At 34.8% G+C, this 20,420-nt stretch overlaps 1 protein-coding gene across 5 annotated transcripts in view; it reads right to left on the bottom strand.

Annotated features, from left to right (window-relative positions):
- The window catches only part of gus (splA/ryanodine receptor domain and SOCS box containing gustavus), a 65,331-nt gene that overhangs the window by 13,524 nt on the left and 31,387 nt on the right, over positions 1 to 20,420 (bottom strand). The window contains exon 1 of one of the 5 annotated variants that reach the window (XM_090111462.1): positions 3,725 to 3,909. The exons of the other annotated variants lie outside the window; for them this stretch is intronic. Within the exon in view, the coding sequence (XP_089967588.1) occupies positions 3,725 to 3,771 (47 nt within the window). The 5' untranslated portion in view covers positions 3,772 to 3,909. Of the gene's footprint in view, positions 1 to 3,724; positions 3,910 to 20,420 lie in introns of those variants that run through there. 5 annotated transcript variants of the gene reach the window in all.

Raw genomic sequence — 20,420 nt, forward strand, 5'->3', positions numbered from 1 at the left:
ATTATATTATGAGTACTTTAGAAAATATTCAGTCAGATACTTATTCTGTACTACTTGGACAAGATGGATGAATACACGGACCAATAAAATGAAACTGAATTTATCAATTTTCATACTAATAAAATTAATTATTTCGTAAAAAATAATTTCGTTTCCGAACCTGGAACCAATCCCAAAGTAAATGTAAAATTTAATGTGTAAATTGTTTAAACTAGCTTATTATTGGCATCAACATGTACTTTTTATCCCGGAACAATCCTCCATTCCCATGAGAAATGGGTAAAACTAGAACAAGAAAATTTAACCGATATTTTTTCTGATTTTAATTTCACGTAAAGTAAACAAATTTCAATTTAAAAGGCTCGAATGATTGAGTCACATATTATTCGCCAGAACATCAACATCAGTCATCACATCATTAATTCATCGGTAAGTGGACGTAACGAACAAACAAAAAAATATACCCCATAGGTTTTCTACGTCTTGGTATTGATACTATCTCAATGCTATAAGATAATAGAGAAGATAATAATTATAATTATTATCATCTTCATCATCATCATCACTAAGTCTATAGATGAATAGGATGTTATTAAATTTTCTATAGAAGTTTGGTCATAGGTACCAGCTATTTACATTCATTTTAAAGTGTTCATCTTAATCATAGTGATCAAGTGGTACCTAAGTGATAAGGTAGGTATTATTTAACATATATGTATATATGTTTCCAGAAAATTGGCCTGCGATGGTAATTTTAAAACAGCCCCTCAATTCTTGTCTGATTTTGGGTAAAACCAATGAAAGTGCTACAGGCTTGAATTATTCATGCATTTCGTACCTTAGTCGTTATGTGGCAATTCAATATATATGTATAAGGAACTGTATGGAGGAACTTCGTTTTCAATATGAAAACATTCACTTCTGCTAAAACTTTTTTTGCCACAAATAAACTTGCGGATTGAATGTTGTTTTTTTATTTGATAAAACATCTACATATCAATAATCTATAGAATATCATGAAAAATAAACCAAATATGCACTTGGAACTGTATAAACATAAGACTATGACGAGCGACAAATTTAAGTTGTTGATATCAATTATTTGAATTTGTCTGATGAACAACAATTGCTTGCACTGGCCGATTCAGGTTAAGTCACAATCAAAATTCATTGTAACTTTCCCCTGCAACGGATCACTATCAATATTGTTTTAAGATCTTGAATAATTTAACATAATATTATTAAGATTGTAAAATGTATTGCCCAATGCCCATATTCAAAATTCATCAGAAAATGTAACAAAACTGGGCTGGCTATCTTCAATTCCATGCCAGTTGCTACAGAGTGAGGATCGTGTGATGGCGGTGTAAAAAAAGAAACTAAAAGTGAGCGATTGTTTCATTCGTTTTCTTTTGTGGTCGATGCAATACGTCTGGGCTGGAAACCGGTACCGCAGTGGTCGGATGAGCCTCGCGAGTATCGACCATAACGTAAACTTTACACGAAAATTACATTCTTTTGTGTATTTTCGTAGTTAAATACCATGCATTTGACTGCGACGAATGGCAAATCATTCATTTTATGAATAATTTTAACATAAAATCGATTATTTATTTAGTAACGAGCGATAAGGAAATATGTCATGACACATTCGGGCTAAATATATATTAGGCAGAACGAAATAGACAGCATTATCATTGAACCGTGCGAAATGCATATCATTGATAAAAAGAAGAGCAGACTAAAAAGCAGGGACAACTGTTTGAACGATACTAATAAATAATAGGCAACACAAAGGGCAAAGGATAAATGATGTGGTGTATGTGTGTCGAGCATGGGGCTGCAAGAGGGGTCAATGACACGCACCCCGACCCACGTTGGGCTAGATATATACAGGACGTGAGTCACTTCTGGGGGTAACCAGCTGCTGTGCACAAAAACCACCCTCGGCTGCAATGTAAGCGCGCGTGTCCGTGCATACGTCTCTTTGTTATAGCTACTAATTAAATAAAAAACCAAACATTAATTTGATTAATTTTACAGATAATCTTATATCCACGTAAAAACAGTATATTTCGTGTAAATATTTCCATCAGTATTTCAATATCAGCTTTCTATTTATCATGAAACTTTTATGTTAACCATTTGGAAACAAAACTTTGTTGGCAGTTGGAGAACTAAAGTAACTGCATTGAAAGCCACGCAAGTAGGTATCGATATAATGTCGCGATTCAGTCTGAAACTTTGAATAACGTACGTAACAATGATTGTGATGCAGGGAGTGAAAGCGGCGGCATATGCCGGCCTCATTCGCTTTGTAAAGTGTGGATCTGTCGCCATATGGTTACTGCACTGGGTCACCCAAAATAATCAATACAGCCATAAAAGTATGTAATTTATGGGTTGGTCGATATTTAATGTTGCTACATACATTTCATGTTTAAATTGAATGGATTGTTTCTGTGTTGGATATTATTTTAAAGTAATTAAAGTGCATATTCAAGGAGGGATGATGAAATGCGGAGGATAATATAGCTGTATCTTGTCAATGAGTGGTTTTCAAAGGGCGAGGAACTACAACAATCGGCCTTCACCTAGGGCTGGCTGGGCATCGATCCTACGCAGTTCTTGCCAGACGAGTATATTTATAACTATGGTTGAGAATGTGAAAATCCATTTACTCTGAAGGCACATGATCAAGGTAAAAAATATTAATGTATGAGCGGTTTCAATAAGGACATTGCTCTCGTCAACGTTCGATTTAAAGATCATTTGATATAATATTATACTATTACAACAATATAAATTTCGTCAGTTGCGTGACTCACGTCGTTAGCAACCAAAACTTTGAAGGCGGAAACTAGCTTAGCAGTGACGTAATAGGCTTTGTACTTAATCATTTATATGAAATCTCTGTGAGAACGATCGCATTCAAGGAGAAGGCAAACATTAGTAATGTCAAATCTATTTGTTACGAGTTCTCATGAGAAATGAATAGTTGTCTCGAGGCGTCAATAACCTCGTCGGTACGGATCGTGGAATTGCAATAAATACGACATCGGCGGCACTGGCCTGGTCAAGAGCCTTTCAAGGCCGGGAGGCGAGGCGGGGAGCGCCCCATATCTGTACCTGGGCTACTTTTGCTTTATTGCTCGCATTCCAACTGATTCTAAACAAAGTCCTAGGTCCTGCGTAAGATAACATGTTGGATCATTGGAAAGTGCTATGCTATGAGCCAAAATAATTGACTTGTGCGCATCAGTTTTTTCTGTCTTGTAAGTTAGGAACTGTTTTTTCAATGTTACAGACGGATGGGGAAGACAAGAGTCACGGTCACCAATTTCATCGAGATTACATGTGCTCAAGTTGCTGGTTTCATAACTTAGTCAGTCAAGGTCGCGCATTAATGGCTTTGTACTTGAAATGCTAACGTAACCAACTGGAAACTCATTGTAAATTGCTTCTCCAAGTAAAATCCTTGCAGACAACTTAATAGCACTATTATTCGCTTCCTCAAACGTCTTCACAGTAAATAATTGAACAATCAGCATAATTTTATAACTATGTCGATATCTATTGTGTTCGAATCGTACTTTATACACAACGAAGTATCTGATCGTAAGCAGGTAGCCCGAGTTGAAAAGGGACAGACGCATATCACTCGTAAGGAATATAATAAAAGGATCCTCGGGCCACGGCAGGAAGTACGAAGCGGCGAACTCACCGCAGGTCGAGGAAACGGGCGGCCTTTGTTCTCCTTTCACAGGACATATTGTTTGTTGACAAATTCACAGCGACACAGATGACACTTCACAACAGAGGTGCAGGCACCATGCTCACAATGTAGGCGCGTGCGTCCGCGCACCTCGGACACTACCACCAGCGGCGAGAGAACGCGCGCACTGACGGTTCGGCGAGCGATACGCGGGCTACCTGCTTGGTGGTCGTTTCCGCGGTGAGGTGAAGCGGAGGTGCGCATCGTGCCGACCAGCCACACTACACTCCACTCGTGTTCCTCCGCCGTACATCTGTTGTGCTAACAAGTGCATTTGTTTCCTTTTGCTATCATATTATCTAGGGTCTGAAAATTGCACAGCATTCTCCCACATCTATTATTATAATTGATTCCTTTGCACATAATTCATGTTCGAAAAAATGTCCTTTTTATAGCATATAAATAGTACATTTATATCATTTCATAAAATTTTAGATTAGTTAAACGTTCATTAGTTATTTTACTTCAAGAATAGAAATTAGAATGTACAAATATAGCAATTTACTAACTAGTTAAATGAAAGTTACTCAGTAGGTAGTAATAGCTTTGATAATTGTTCTAAACCGACCAACTTCTGCCTAATTGCCGTAGAAAGGTTCAGGTAAATATGAAATTTCAAATAGAACCATTATTTTAAGTGGCAACGACCGATGTATTTACGGACTGATAGTAATAATATTGTGTAAAAATTGGTCAGTTAAAAGGGCAAGGAGAAACTTTACCAACTTGACTTATAACTTTGTCCTAATTTACATGTAAATATTGTTTATTAAAATATGAGTCATTTTCGAAGGCTCGGCCAACTTTCACCATTGCTCGAATACAATTAACGAGTAAACGGTATGAATGGCCCCGAATTAATGTGGTGTTTTCAACTTTTTGAAAACAGTTGTCGAGTTTTCTTTCTTTTTCAAGGTAGACTTTTACTTTATGTTTATCTTCATGCCAGTATTTTCACAGTTCATCCTGGCTATGATAAGATTGCCCTATGATATAAAATATAGAAAAAAATATAGCCTATGCAGTATGCAAATCTGTGAAAGAATTTGTTTTGAAAATTCTTTCACAGAGTTGCATACGCTATGGGACTAAGGAGCTTTTCAATAAAAACAAACAGACAAATCCAGCCTAGTTCATAAGCGAAGAAGGGTAGAAATTTCTTAGCTTGTTCTGGTTTTCATGACCATAACAATATTTTTGTAGCAGTCTGAAATGGCTATAAAATTACCTGACCACATTAAAATTAACTTCAAACATATAATGGGCTTTCTTGTAATCCACCAAGTACACCGTCACATGATCCTACATGGGTAATGAAAAAGTTGAACCCAAAAAGTTGTATTTGTCGCGGTCGTAACTTTGAAGTACACAGGCACATTGTTGTAGCGTTGCGAGTGTTTCTCACTTCTCACTTTCTACTTATCCCACTTGCGTAGGACACAAAACAGGACGAGATGAGTATTCCCGACGGAGCCTCAAACGACCCTCTTGTTTTTTTCCTTCAGCCGAAATATCATCGCCGCCTCGCTCCCCGTTGTTCTTAGAGTAATTTACTTTATTGTACACAAGACAGCGAGCGGGCGTTGTATTTCGTGTTTTCAAAGAGCAAATCTGCGCCAAAATGTCCGTAAACAAGTTCAGCGAAGGCGCTTCAAGTTAATACTTTTGAGAATAAAGGCATTTTATAGCTATCCCTTCATTTGAAGCGGTCGTTACAAAAATTTAAGTTTCTTTAGTCGCGCTAAAGAATAGAATTAAACAAAATAGAGAACGACTTTTTCATAAACTGTAAAATCTGTAGGATTTAATAAAAATTCACTTAACGTTAAGGCGCTATTTCTGTGAACAATATTTCACAGAAAGCACTTTAAAAATAATCCAAACGAGGTAAATAAACAGTAGTTTAATTATTGAAATATGAAAGTTCATTTTAAATTGCAACATGAAAGTCCGTTTTATATTGCAGTACTCGGCGATAGCAATTAAAATTTCGGTAAACATTTCCGCACTGAACATGGGTTTTGCTTATTACCTACTGATAAAGAAATTAACTTTAGTGAGCACTTCACACGATGCGCTGATATCAGAGCGTCTCGATATAATATTTAAATAAAATACACATAGTAATTCATTTATTTTAGGCCTCCCCCACATTGGGCGTAGGCCGAGCGTACGCGTTTCATGAGCGTGCTGCCGGCGTCGGCGCGGCGCACAGTGGATCCAAATTCAAGTTTCATGGACCTAGGATTCAATATCGGTCTATCGCGCTGATTTTTTTTTTCAAGGCAGATAATTGAACACCGATCAACTTTTTCTAATGGTAAAAATCCCCTAGGCGTATAGTTTTTGAGAAAAAAAATTGTTGAGTTTTTTTTGTATGGAGAAGAATCTTTATTATTTTTTTTCTCGCGTTGCTTTAAATTGCGAATACTTAGATTCATATATTAAGTAAGTCCGGATGATATAGTATCCAGAAAAAAATAAAATATTTGCATCGACTTGCAGCCCCGCGCAGGAATGATCGATAAAAATTTCAATTTTCCTATGCTCTTTTCTCTTGTATTACCTGCGTTTTGTTGCTCAATACTTGCTTATTCGTACTCCTTACATGACATTAATGAATATTGAGAACATTTCAGCCCACTAAATACGTTAAGTTATATTTTTATATCTTAAAAATTTTCAAAAACAGGCAATTATAAAATAAGTCACAGTACACCGTAAGTCGTAACCCGTGCCTAGAAACCAATTAGGTAACGACAACAACCTATCTGGAATGCGGTGTTAGTCCCAGTTAGTTCCGAGTATATAAACAACCTCGTTAGTGCCCAATCGTTAACGAGGTCCAAGTACATAAACAACCTCGTTAGCTTTAACGAGGTTGTTTATATACTCGGTCGCATTTAATCCTGCATGCCCTTAGTACCTGAGTACTCTTAATTTATATAAATAAGCCGCACATTAAACTGAGCTCCATTATATTTCCGACATTTACGAATACTATACAATGGCTGGCTTGAGTACTAATTTGGATATGTTCCTGATTATGAGGAAATTTGGTGATTTGAAGAATTTCAACCATTTGTTTGAAGTTATCATCTCAAAAATCCCATATGAACTGTCTGAAGAAGATCGCAGTAAACACAAAGATTTTTCTCGTAGTTATACACATTATAACGAAAAAATGGTCTGAGTCAAGCCGATCTCTGAAGACGTTTCTGACTCGGGAAAACAATAAAAGGTGGTTGGAATCTGACATCCAGTGGCCTACTTGTGATTCGGTGGACTTAAATGTTTTGTTTGGTGATTGTGCGGATGTAGATGAAGAAACTCAGACCAACTTTTCTTCGTTTATAGTTGAATCAGTTCCATCAACGTCCACTGCTGAAGCAAGTACATCCACTGAAAAGATATCTAGAGTTCCATTCCAAGATTTGAGCAATAAACAAAAAAAAAAAAACGACGATCCGACTCTACTATGAGTGAAAAAAATGAAGAGGAACTTTTTTATTGCTTTACTGAAAAGTTAAAAGCTCACGGCAAAGCAGCTTTTGCGAAAATTTTAGAGCATTTGGAAAAATACCCTGATACTACCAAGTGTATCAGAATTTTTGTTAATTAAAAAGAAGCAAGACATTCCTGAAGACAAATCCTTGGCTGTTTTAACATCTCTTAATCTTTCCAAGTATATAAACAACCTCGTTAAAGCTAACGAGGTTGTTTATGTACTTGTACATCGTTAACGATTGGGCACTAACGAGGTTGTTTATATACTCGGAACTAACTGGGACTAACACCGCATTCCAGATAGGTTGTTGTCGTTACCTAATTGGTTTCTAGGCACGGGTTACGTTGTACTGTGACTTATTTTATAATTGCCTGTTTTTGAAAATTTTTAAGATATAAAAATATAACTTAACGTATTTAGTGGGCTGAAATGTTCTCAATATTCATTAATGTCATGTAAGGAGTACGAATAAGCAAGTATTGAGCAACAAAACGCAGGTAATACAAGAGAAAAGAGCATAGGAAAATTGAAATTTTTATCGATCATTCCTGCGCGGGGCTGCAAGTCGATGCAGATATTTTATTTTTTTCTGGATACTATATCATCCGGACTTACTTAATATATGAATCTAAGCATTCGCAATTTAAAGCAACGCGAGAAAAAAAATAATAAAGATTTTTCTCCATACAAAAAAAACTCAACAATTTTTTTTCTCAAAAACTATACGCCTAGGGGATTTTTACCATTAGAAAAAGTTGATCGGTGTTCAATTATCTGCCTTGAAAAAAAAAATCAGCGCGATAGACCGATATTGAATCCTAGGTCCATGAAACTTGAATTTGGATCCACTGTGCGGCGCGGACGTCGCGTCAGCGCGCCGTCTGTGGGGCGCGGGCTACGCGTTGTCCAGCGCCGCGCGGGCGCTGCGTGAACGCCGCGCAGACGCCGCGCTTACGTCGCGTTCCATGGGCGTTCGGGCGACGACGAGGGCAATGAGTGCGAGGGGCACGGCGCGGGCGGCCGAGTGCTTTAGACGCGACGTCGCGTCGGCGCGGCGCTTGCGCAGCGCTTGCATAGCGTTCGATGGCGCGACGCCCGCGCCCCACAGACGGCGCGCTGACGCGACGTCCGCGCCGCACCGACGCCGGCAGCACGCTCAGGAAACGCGTACGCTCGGCCTACGCCCAATGTGGGGGAGGCCTTAATGTACCTAATTTATATTGCATAATAAAGATAAAAATTCAAGATAAATCTGAGCAAAATTTGTATTTTTTTAAGCTATTGTATAGCTTTTATCTCAGACTTTGAGCGCGGCGACCGAATGTAAAAATTCCGTAACGAAAAAATCTAACACCCCCCACTCCAACCGGCACCGCGGCAGTCCTCGAGTGCCACACGTACTTTTTTAATAAAAAGGAAGGCATATTTCGTAGCTGGCAATAAAATATATTATTATATAAATAAATAAACTTTGATGTGTATTTTACTAGAAATGTATAGGACGTATAAAATCCCAAGAACAGGTGCCATGTTATGTAGCTTTTAAAAATATTGTCAGATAAATAGTGTTTCATAAAAAATAAAGAAATGAATGAAAGATGACCTATATTCATATTTCTCAAGAAACGTTATTCACCATTATAAATTTAAACGTTGTTGAACTCGTACTATTTTTAGTTTTTGTAGTAGTTCTACGCCCGAAATTAATAATCAATCTTGATCCCGTTTTGCCCATCTCTGATTGATATATGGGTCATTATACAAAAATGGGGTAACTTTTGAGGATATTTTGTTTACTATATTTTTTATATCAGATTGTTACAAATTAGGGTGTATATTATAGCTAATCTAATGAATATATTGTTCCAAATCGGGCCAGCCACTTTTTTAAATAGATTGTGAGATATTTTAAATTTTCTGGATTTGGCCTCCAGGGGACTGACGAGGCTAACATGGTACTGATAAAAAAACTATAACTTGTAATATTCTTAAAGAAATTCAATGAAAATTACTACAAATCTCTCAGTTTTAATAATGGCACATGTCTTTTACGTACTTAACATGTTTAAAAATGATAATTAATAATATTTGATACTGGGAAAAACAATCTCTCAATTTTCAAAACAGCCTTCTGACATTTAACGCAACGTGAATATTCTTACTCTTTTACTTAACTTTTACTACTTTGAATTAGTTTTACTTGATATTTTAAGTAATTCACAAACAATAGAAACAAAAAAACGGCCAAGTGCGAGTTGGACTCCTAACAAACCTATTTTTTATTATGTTTGTAACTTAAAATTTACTTTTAGCAATTTTTCCTTTATCTGTGTTATAAGACGTTGCTATTTACCGAGTAGAAGTAAACTATAGTAGACTGTATACTCGGCAAGCATCCAGTGTGTTTTTTTATTCCCTTGCGAATATTGAATTTTGTGGAAATTTGCAGTATTAACGGATGTAGGTATCTTTTGATTGCGTTGCGTTATAAGTTTGATTTTTTTACAGCCCCAAGGGTTCTTAATCTTGAGTATCCAATATAAATTTCAGATTGATACCTCCACGCGTTCCAAAAAAACGTCTTAACAGACAAACGGACTACAAAGTGATCCTATAAGGGTTCTGTTTTTTCCTTTTGAGGTTCGGAGCCCTAAAAATCTACCAATATTTATGTTAAAAGTACTAATTATTATAAAATTAAAAACCAAAGGCTCGAATGAAAGTCTCATCTGAGTTTTCATAAGAGCCCCTTGACATTTTTATAATGTTATTAAGTATATTAATTAACTTTTATGTTATTTTGAGGTAATTTTACTTCACAGTATTATACGTATACGTATTTATCTGATAAATATAAAAAGCTATGCCCTGAAAGCATCAAAACCAATAATTAAAAGAAAATAAGATCTTTTTAATAAAATTATTAGTAGTTTGTTTCAATAGCTCTTTTCTTTGCTACTCTTTTTTAAATGTTTCTTCCCTAGTCAAATTCAGTTTCTTTTAGCGTGGCGCATGATGTTTTTAACTGAAATATAATATAGAAATGCTTATACCAATAGCAATCAAGATAAAAGTTCTCAAAAATGATAGAATCATCAGTACTATGGGGCCGCGTCAGTCCTCTGGCGCGATATCTGACAAAGGACTGATGCCAGCGGATTGATGAAAAGGGACTTAATATGAGGTTATAATCACAAATTAGGCTTTTTTGCCTAATTTCTGATATCAACAAACTATATTTTTACAAATCATAGTTAACCATTTATAAATGAAAATAAAAATCGGATTAACAATAAAATAACGACTCACCATAGGACTGAAATGTTGACTGGCGCAGCAAGATTTTAGAGGACAAACACAACCCTAGCGCTGGTACAGTTATGACGGCCGTCAAAATATGCGGTGCACAAGTAACTTCATTACCAACATTAATACTTAGACAGGGATTTGACCTCGACTTGGTGATATTTAGCGAGAATTTCGAATTTAAAAAACACACAACGGACTGACTAGTGAAAACGATGACAAAGTTTAATTTTATTTTTTAAATAAAATGGAAAACATTGCGTTATGAAAGTTGTAGTATATAATACTATGTACATCAAAGATTGTAGTGAATTAGTAAGTTTTCTTAAATCGATGATAATGTTTAAACGATAGTCACTTGATTGTTGGTTTTCGGAGTTGTGACATGCCAAAGTACTGACGTTTGAGGTATAAATTTATTATTTTTATTCATTTGTATTTTAAATAAAGAAGTGAAATTGAGTGACCAAATAAAGGACGCTTCATTGTTTTAAAATAGATTGTTATTTGAATAAAATACAATAAAACTTTGTTTAAATTGGCTGATGACATCGAGTTACCCCATTTTTGTATAATCACCCATATCAATCCATTTTTCGCATAAATCATGCCAATAAGCGATCCCCGGATTGAGTTTGCTATCTCAAAAATCAGTCAATCTTTGGGAGGGCGGATCACAGATTAAAGGTTGGCCTCTGTTCGAAAGTGACAGTTTGTGCTTGCCAATAACCAATCCGTCCATTTTGACATTTACTTCGATCGGTGTAAACAATCGCAGATACCAATCCCTAAAATTGTACGGTTTGTTGCAAGCTTGTTGAAGTATATTGTACAGAAACATAAAAAAATGGCAAATATATTATTTAGCGACGATAGTGATGATAGCGATATGGAGCTACTTGCTCTGTTATCGGACTCGGATACCGAAACCGATAGCGAAGCTGATGAGGAGAGACAACGCGCTAGTGCTCGCAGGATCAAAAGGGTCAACTATATGCAGAGTCTGGATGATGCTGAGTTCACCTTCAGGTTCAGACTCTGTTAACACAATTGATGCCTTTAGTCCGTGTAACTTCCACCAGGTAGGTACCTACCAACCTATGTAATCTTCAGAAAAATTAAGTTATCATTTTTCATAGATCTTAATTATCCATCTTTAATGTTTTTATTTTATAGGAATCACGGAGTTTCACCACTACATCAGCTGTTATTAACATTGAGGTTTTACGCATTGGGCACAATGTTAATTTCTGTAGCTGACTTTGTTGGAGTCTCTACATCAACAGCAGGCCGAATTGTACGCGATATATCATCAGCAATCGCCAGCTTGTATGATGAATACATTGCTATTCACCAACAAAGTGCAGAAAAATTTTACAGAATTGCTCGGTTTCCTCGTGTTCTTGCTGCAATTGATTGCACTCATATACGTATTCAGTCACCATGTAAGTTTTTGATAGCTTATTACACTTTTGAGTTTGTTATTATTTAATTACTGACCTAAATTATGGTTACATGCAGGTCAAATAATAGGAGAAGAATTTAGAAATCGCAAGGGTTACTTTTCCTTAAATTATTAGCTACTCCTTAATTACCCCAAATGTAACAGTAAAGTTGACTGACCGGTTGGCTTGGTTGGTAGTGGCCCTGCCTTCCAAGCCAGAGGTCGTGGGTTCGATTCCCACCCGGGGCAAATATTTGAGTGATGAACATAGATGTTTGCTCTGTGTCTGGGTGTTAATTATCTATATAAGTATTTATTTAAAATTATATATGTATGTTTATCAGCCATCTGGTTTCCATAACACAAGCGAAAGCTTAGTATGGGATCAGATCGTGCGGTGTGTGAAAATTGTCCTGAAAATATATGTCCTGAAATATTTAAACAATGTCTAAAACTAATTGATTCAAATTCAGAATTATTTATTTCAAACAGGCCAAACTGTTGCTTTTATGACATGTCAAGACTCTACCACCGGTTCAATCACAATATCAATGTACCTTTAGCTACATATTACAATGTAAAAACTGACTTTGTAATCACTAATCATATTATGCATCATCTTTGTTAAAGTATAAAGATGAATATTTTGTCTCAGTCTATATTATTATAAATATACTGTGACAGGCACACAAAAGGGTGACTCAATAAAGAAAAACAAAGTAAGGATATTGTATCTAGCTTTATGTAGAATTTTAAATAAATTATACAACAAATAATAGTAATATTACTGCAAAAATACAAAAAAAAGATAAAAGATTACGAAGAGGAAACATTTTCTTTATTTCCATTGATTAATTATCAATTTATTATGAAGTACATACTATTAATGTATCTTTAATAAAACACATGTAAAACAAAAATCTTGAATCTATCTAAATAGAAATTTAGCTCAAATAAACAACAAATAATAGGTACTTACATTACAGGAAAACCAAAAACAAAGAAAAAAGATTATAGAGTAAACATTGCCTTTACCATTGATTAATTATCCATTTATTTAAGTACTTAATTACTATTAATGTGTCTTTAATAAAATACATGTAAAAATCTTAAATCTATGTACATAGTAAATTACCATTACAAATGAAGTAAAAAGTATTTATGTCGACATGTTTAAGTTTTAGTTTTAAGTTCTGTGTAAATTTTACTGGAAAATAAATGGCTTATTCAAACTCAAACATTTATTTATTCAATTAGACTTCTTTCAGAAGCACTTTTGAAACGTCAATACATATTTTTAACATTTACCATTTATTTATAAACTATTATTATGTAGTAAGCTTCCCCAGTTTCCAAAATCCCAGCTATTAAAACAGTACTTAGATGCAAAGCAAATGCAATTCAAAAAGTGTAATTACTACCTACTATGTTGAATAATATAATATTTGACTTTTAATATTAGATATCAGCTTTTTCATTGAATGTCTTTAAATTATTTCGAAAAAACTCAAACTCAAATATTTATTTATTCAATTAGACTTCTTATAGAAGCAATTTTGAAACGTCATTACATATTTTTAAAATTTAACAAAAAAACTACAAAATCATACTATTTATTACATACTTCTTTATTTTCTCTAATTCTAGTTTTAATTTTTCTATTTCTAGCAAAAGTTGGGCATTCTTTAATTTATAATTTTCATTTTCTAAATGAATATTAGTTAGTTTTGCATCCAAGCACTGTTTTTTAGCTAAGAAATACTCAGCTATGGCATTATTTTTGGCGGTCTTGCCATCGTCTTGTCTTTTCTTTCTCACTGAAAAATGAACATAATGTTAGATTGATGGGTATGTGTTTGTACCCAACACATCTCTCAACAAAATTATTAATAAATTAAATATAAAAATACTGATAAATTTACTTTCTTCTTTTTTAAATTTTCCCATTTCAAACGCAGCTGCTGAGGTGTCCTAGGACAATTTGTAGCCTGGGCATTGAACCGCTCGGTCAATCGAACCCACTCCTCGCTTTTCATTTTATTGTTGGTGGCGTTCGTTGTTTTCGTTGTTATAATAGTACTGCCTTCTATTAGATCAAGCAAAAACTTCGATTCCTCTTTTGTAAGAGGCTTGCCTTTTGCCTAGAAACAAAAAAATGAGATTTAGGCGCGAAATTGAGCGTAAGTTGGGAGCACAACAGCGTCGCCTTATGAAATAACAAAAAGGTACTTACGATTTCGCAATCCATTATTGATAATGAATAATAGGTTATTAATGACTATTGACTACTGTTATAACAAATAATAATTATTGTATGATAATTATACGCATATCACAGTTTGACAGTTGTCACAACTCACTTGCCACAGAACAGACCAATACACATTCCGTTTTAGGTAAAGTACTTTTACTTGTTAACATATTTTATGTGATAAAATATAATTCCTAGTAAAGTTTTTACACGCTTTCACAAAATAATTTGATTTTAGTATTTTGGATATTCTTCATAATATTTTAAGACTAGTTTGTTACTATTAAACATATAACCAAACGTATTGCATACATCAAACATTGTGCTAGGAACGGAACGTTCAAGAGGGAAAAGATCGCCACTGATCCCGGTATCACAAAAAATTTGGATTGCAGTCATTTGTTATTGGCACGCAGATCGGAGATCAATCGAGCAACACGCAGTAATCCAGGATTGGTCATAATCTTGGATAGGAGATACATTATTAATTTCGGGCGTTAGACGACAATTCTTTATCCTGACTGATTTGCAGGTTACAAATTAATAGCGAAGGATTTATTAGTAAAGACAAATCGTAATCATAATAATTGTCAGTCCGTATATATACATTTAAATGTGACTTATTATAGTTTACATTATTGATCATAATTATGGTATCAACATTATTAAAATAACTGACTGGACAAGAAGCAACACACTATGTTATTATGTTTACGATTCTTATAAATTTAGTAATTTGTTTAAAAACACGTACGTATATATACTTTACGTGATATACCTACATATATATACGGAAATGGAAAATAAATTTACTGAATTTCAAATACCACTGATTTTAACGAACCACATTATAGTCGGTTAAAAGAGCGATAAAATAATTATATGAACTGGTTACTCTCGATAATTTAATTTAAATTTTTAAATAAAATAAGTGCTCATAAATTAAATTAGGGTTTTATTAAAATGTCTACATACCTATGTATGAGTTTATAATATAATAAAGAGCTCACCCGGCAAACGTTCTGCAAGGATATCCTTGTCACTTAGGGTTATGAATTAGGGTTATTATGATGGATTCTCAGACCAACATAAAAATCATCAAAATCGGTTAGCCGTTTCCGATGAGTATGGCAACTAGCACTGTGAATTGTGATACGAAAATTTTACACAAGAGATATAAACGTATAGATAAAAGGAAATGAAACTGTCTATAGGATCAATCAAAACATATGATACGATGATCGCTGAACTAATATCATGTAAACAAATTAGACAATAGTATAATAGATTCTCGGATAGCTAGACGTATTTAAAAGCTAAATGCACGCGAAACCGCCATTAGGAAATGGGCGCTGCCGCAACCAACATACGATAACGATTTCGCCAGGCAGCCGCACTGAATGGGGAAAATTGCGCTTTTCAGCAATATGAAAGCCAGCTATGCTTACAAAATTCCTCCTAGATAAAAAAAGCGTATAAATTTTTGGGGGCGCCGCTTCTTTGATATTATATGCGTCCGTAAGCCGCAATAGAATCCGCCGAAATTAAAAAGCTCCTCTCGTAATGAAAGATTTTAAAATGTTTGTATCGAATTTTTTATTATTCTACTTATGTCCTTACCGTCAGTAATTAACCACCGCAGTCAAGTACAAAAATAGACAATCCGAACCAGACTTCTTTCAGAGAGCAGAATTGGAACAACAAAGCAAGTTATGATTAATTATAATATTAGATTGACCCAATACTTCTTATATTAAGAATAAGAGTAAGAGGTCGAGGTGAAACCTTGATTATGTGGTCGAGTAGGCTTACCAGCTTAGATGTCAAATGCTATTTAAAAAGTTGACTGTGTTCAGTGTTTCATAAGTAAATTAGATTTCCCTTGCGCAATGCAATCCTGCTAGTAGGCCCTTAAAAGGTTTAACTAGTTATGAATGTAAAATTCGTTACTAATTGCTGTTGATCGACGTATTATTTATAATGCAATATTCAATATTGCCAAAATGTGTTACTACCTACGATTTTCATGTTCTCAATCAAAATTTGAACACGTTGTCTGATTAAGAAAATTCAACATCAAAACTTACGACCATCAGTCTTTTCCTCATGCTTTGTTTACTAAATTAGATATTGGTATCTTATTTCACATGAATATCAAAAGCATACGTTTTCATTTGAGCATTTTGCTTGCTCTCATAGTATAGAGTATAGACTATAGAGCGTAGCTGTAGGTGTGAAAACGCTTGCCAACCTACAATTAAAAACTCGCCATTTATTACACCTGCACCGGACCGTATAACTGTGACACAAATTGGAACAAAAGTAGTACCTACGTTATTACTGTGTAAACAAAGGAGACGCGACTCGAGAGCGGCGCGGGCGGTCCAAGTGGGGCAGGCATTGTGGCTAGAACAAGGAAGAGGAAGCGTCGCGAAGGCCTAGCGACAATGCCCAAATATCCCATAACAACACTCCGTTCAATGCTTCTTGGTTATGTTTATACGGAGCGGCGATTTCGTAAATTGTACTTAGAGTCATTTCTACATAGTTAGTTAACTGCAAAATTTTAATTATGTTATACTCGTTGGTTATACCTATGATAGAAATTTAATTAAAGAAATGAATTGGATTTAAACAGAGAGATAAAGAAGCATTATAAAATGTTTGAACCAAAATAATAGAAGAACTTCAATTTGCGTCCACCTACCCGTGAATAATCTCACTGTAAATAATTCAACAGTAGCTTACAAAACGAATTGTAAAGCTGTATCTATTTGTTCAAGTCGCCCGACAAATCTATGCAGCATTGTAAGCTGTATCAAGTAGACGAATTAATAATTGGTTGCGGACGCGGAGGCGACATCGTCAGGTCGTCGGGATTTTCCCAAATCCCGAAACTAACGAAGCCGTTTGTTTGAGCGAACAATCCGTAGCGTTGGCTGTGCACCTCGGTACTCGGTAGCTAACCTACATTTTTCCTAATCCCGAATAGGCTTTACATAAAGCTCTACGTTGTTAGTGGTGTTACTCAGGAATCTGTCGAAACCCGGCGCTACAGGATCAAAGCACATTTTTATTTGTTTTACTAGCCTAATAGAGTTAAGTAGGTATCTTGTATTATATTATTTTAAAACAAATATAGAACAATAATTAGACATTATGAATTGATATTTATTAATTGTGCCTTGTTGTTGTATATTTATTAATTAACTGTAGGTACCTACCTATTGTCTGTCTCTGGTACATTGACCTATTTTCCACAAAATGTACTTTGTCCCCTTTTGGTTTAAAATTAACAATACACATACATACTCAATAGGAGGAAACTTTCCAAATTGGCTAAGAGAATATCCATACTAATATTATAAATGCGAAAGTAACTCTGTCTGTCTGTCTGTTACTTAATCACGCCTAAACTACTGAACCAATTTGCATGAAATTTGGTATGGAGATATTTTGATACCCGAGAAAGGACATAGGCTACCTTTTATTGCGAAATATGTACCACGGGCGAAGCCGGGGCGGACAACTAGTACAAAATATAGGAACAAAAATCTGTGCTAATTTAAAGTAGCAGTTTCACAACCAATTAAAGTGCTAGTTCCTCATTCCAACTAAGTACTTAATCAAAGATGACAATGTTAAAACGATTGTTATTCCATCCTCAGCACGCAATGAAATTTAAATAAAAACTTTATAAAACAACTGAAGAGATAAAGCTGAGATGAGGAAGTCGGTGGAATTGGTTTTTAATTATAATTACAGAGTGGTCGATGAAAATTAAGACTCCTATAAACATTTAAATTAAATCTTTAAAACGGATTATTGCAATATTGCTAAAAGTAAAGGCTTTGTAATAGTATAATAAATCGTACGGACGATTAAAATAGTTTTCAGCGAACATGGTCACGTGATGATGATGAATAGATCGCGTTTACTTTTCATTGTAGTAGTTAATTTCTTGTATAATACTCGCGTAAAATAAACACAAGAAAGCATTGCGGCGAAAAAACGTATAAATGAAAATTATAAAATGAAAAACTAGAAAATAAATTCTTTGTTTTTCCGCTACAGTTACAGGAACCGAGTCGTAAAACTATTAAAAATTCAAAGTAAACTAACCACTTAACGAGTTAAAGTCATGCAAAATTAACGAAGGATAATGAGATGGGGTTCAGACTTCAGAGGCATTATTGCGAGCGGCTGTAGTTCGGGGAAAAACCTTTCGAGTGTAGCGTGGTTCGTGAATAAGTGATACGTTAGACGTAGATTATACATGTAGATATGAAAATATCAATGTTTTACATTTTTGAAAAATAGATAGAATGATATATTTTTTTAGGCGGATGGCCATTGTGCACATTGCTAACTATTATAAAATCAAACACGCTAAACATACCTACGTATTTTTATAAATGTTTAAAATTAATCGAATTTAAGTATTCGACCCTTACAGTAAAAGGAAAAAAATAGGGATGTAACGATACATGATTTTGCCGATACGATACCGATACCGATATTTGTAGTTATGTATCGGCGATACCGATACCGATACCGATATCGATGGCTTGGTAGAAAAATAAATAGTGAATTATGCATAAAAAGTTACCAACATTTAACAGTTGTACAACTGTTAATCGTATTCTTTTAAATAAAAATGCCAAATCAAAAAACAACAAAACCATTTATTTTAGTATTATTATTTTACGAAGTAAGTTAAACTTTAAGTAATACACATACAATCAGTACCTAATAAAAGTTTACTATAATTGGTAGAGTTTTTTCAGAAAACAAAGTGCGCACGCGCGGGCGGCCTCCCGCATCGTTCATTGGGCGCGGATTTTTGAATTATTTGATATCAAAAAAAATGGTTGTTTGTAAAGTAGGTTTACGATCGAGATGTTTACGTGATAACATAATGCAGTGGCAGCGCTCGAGATGAAACGGAAGATCGGTCCGTCTCTCTCTCGTTATACCTGCGATCGCGCTCGTGAGGTTTTGGTGTGACACAAGTTTATGAACATGTCACCAGACTAAAACGATTTTAAAAACGTTATCACGTTAAAAATTAAAAAAATTCAAAATTATTTATTTCTTTCCTTTACATAAACAAATTTGTGATTGGAACACTCCTAGTAAGCAAATAAAATGCTTGTGTCAGGAGGTTCCGCTCTTCCTTAACACTATTACAGAAACAGAAATAAAACAATATGAATGAATACAATGCAAAAACATAAAAGAAAAGAAATAATTTAATAAAAAAATATCGGTATCGGTTGATTTATTATCGGCGATACCGATATATCGGCTTGCCGATATATCGGCCGATATATCGGTATCGGTATCGGTATCGTTACATCCCTAGAAAAAAACACAACATTAGGCTGAAGTTGCTACATAGTCACATTTATAGACTTGTGAAATAAGTATCGTGGTACCTATGATAAAATAATAAAATATGAAATAAATAGGTAGTTGATCACCACCTTCAATTTTCGTAAATAATACCTTCACCTACTTCTAATGATTAATGGTTTTATTCTAATGAAATATGACAGTTATCCCTATACTGTTATGTTTTATTCTAGCATTAAATGACTCTATTATTACATTCTGAAACCCATTGCATGCAGGTACAAGATTCCGTGGTAGACCATGACCATGGCCCATAGTTGTTAATTACAGTGATTATAATCTAATCTTATATATAAAATTCTCGTGTCACAATGTTAGTCTGCATACTCCTTCGAAACGGGTGGACCGATTCTCATGAAATTTTCTGTGCATATCGGGTAAGTCTGAGAATCGGCCAACATCTATTTTTCATATGTACCACGGGCGAAGCCGGGGCGGACCGCTAGTCTATACAAATATTATAAAGAGGAAAGGTTTGATTTTTTGTTTGTTTGTTTGTTTGTATGAATTGAATAGGCTCCGAAACTACTTGGCAGATTTGAAAAATTCTTTCACTGTTGGAAAGCTACATCATTTCTGAGTGACATAGGCTAGGTTTTATCCCGGAAATCCCACGGGAACGGGAACTATGCGGGTTTTTTTTTGAAAACGCGGGCGAAGCCGCAGGCGGAAAGCTAGTATAATATATGATAATAATTTAATTGCTGTAAAAATCTCTTAT

The sequence above is a fragment of the Colias eurytheme genome, chromosome 17, assembly GCF_061535395.1.
Source record: "Colias eurytheme isolate Ceu_HAF_F1 chromosome 17, ilColEury1 Martin Lab GWU primary, whole genome shotgun sequence".
In the NCBI taxonomy this organism is placed as follows: domain Eukaryota; kingdom Metazoa; phylum Arthropoda; class Insecta; order Lepidoptera; family Pieridae; genus Colias; species Colias eurytheme.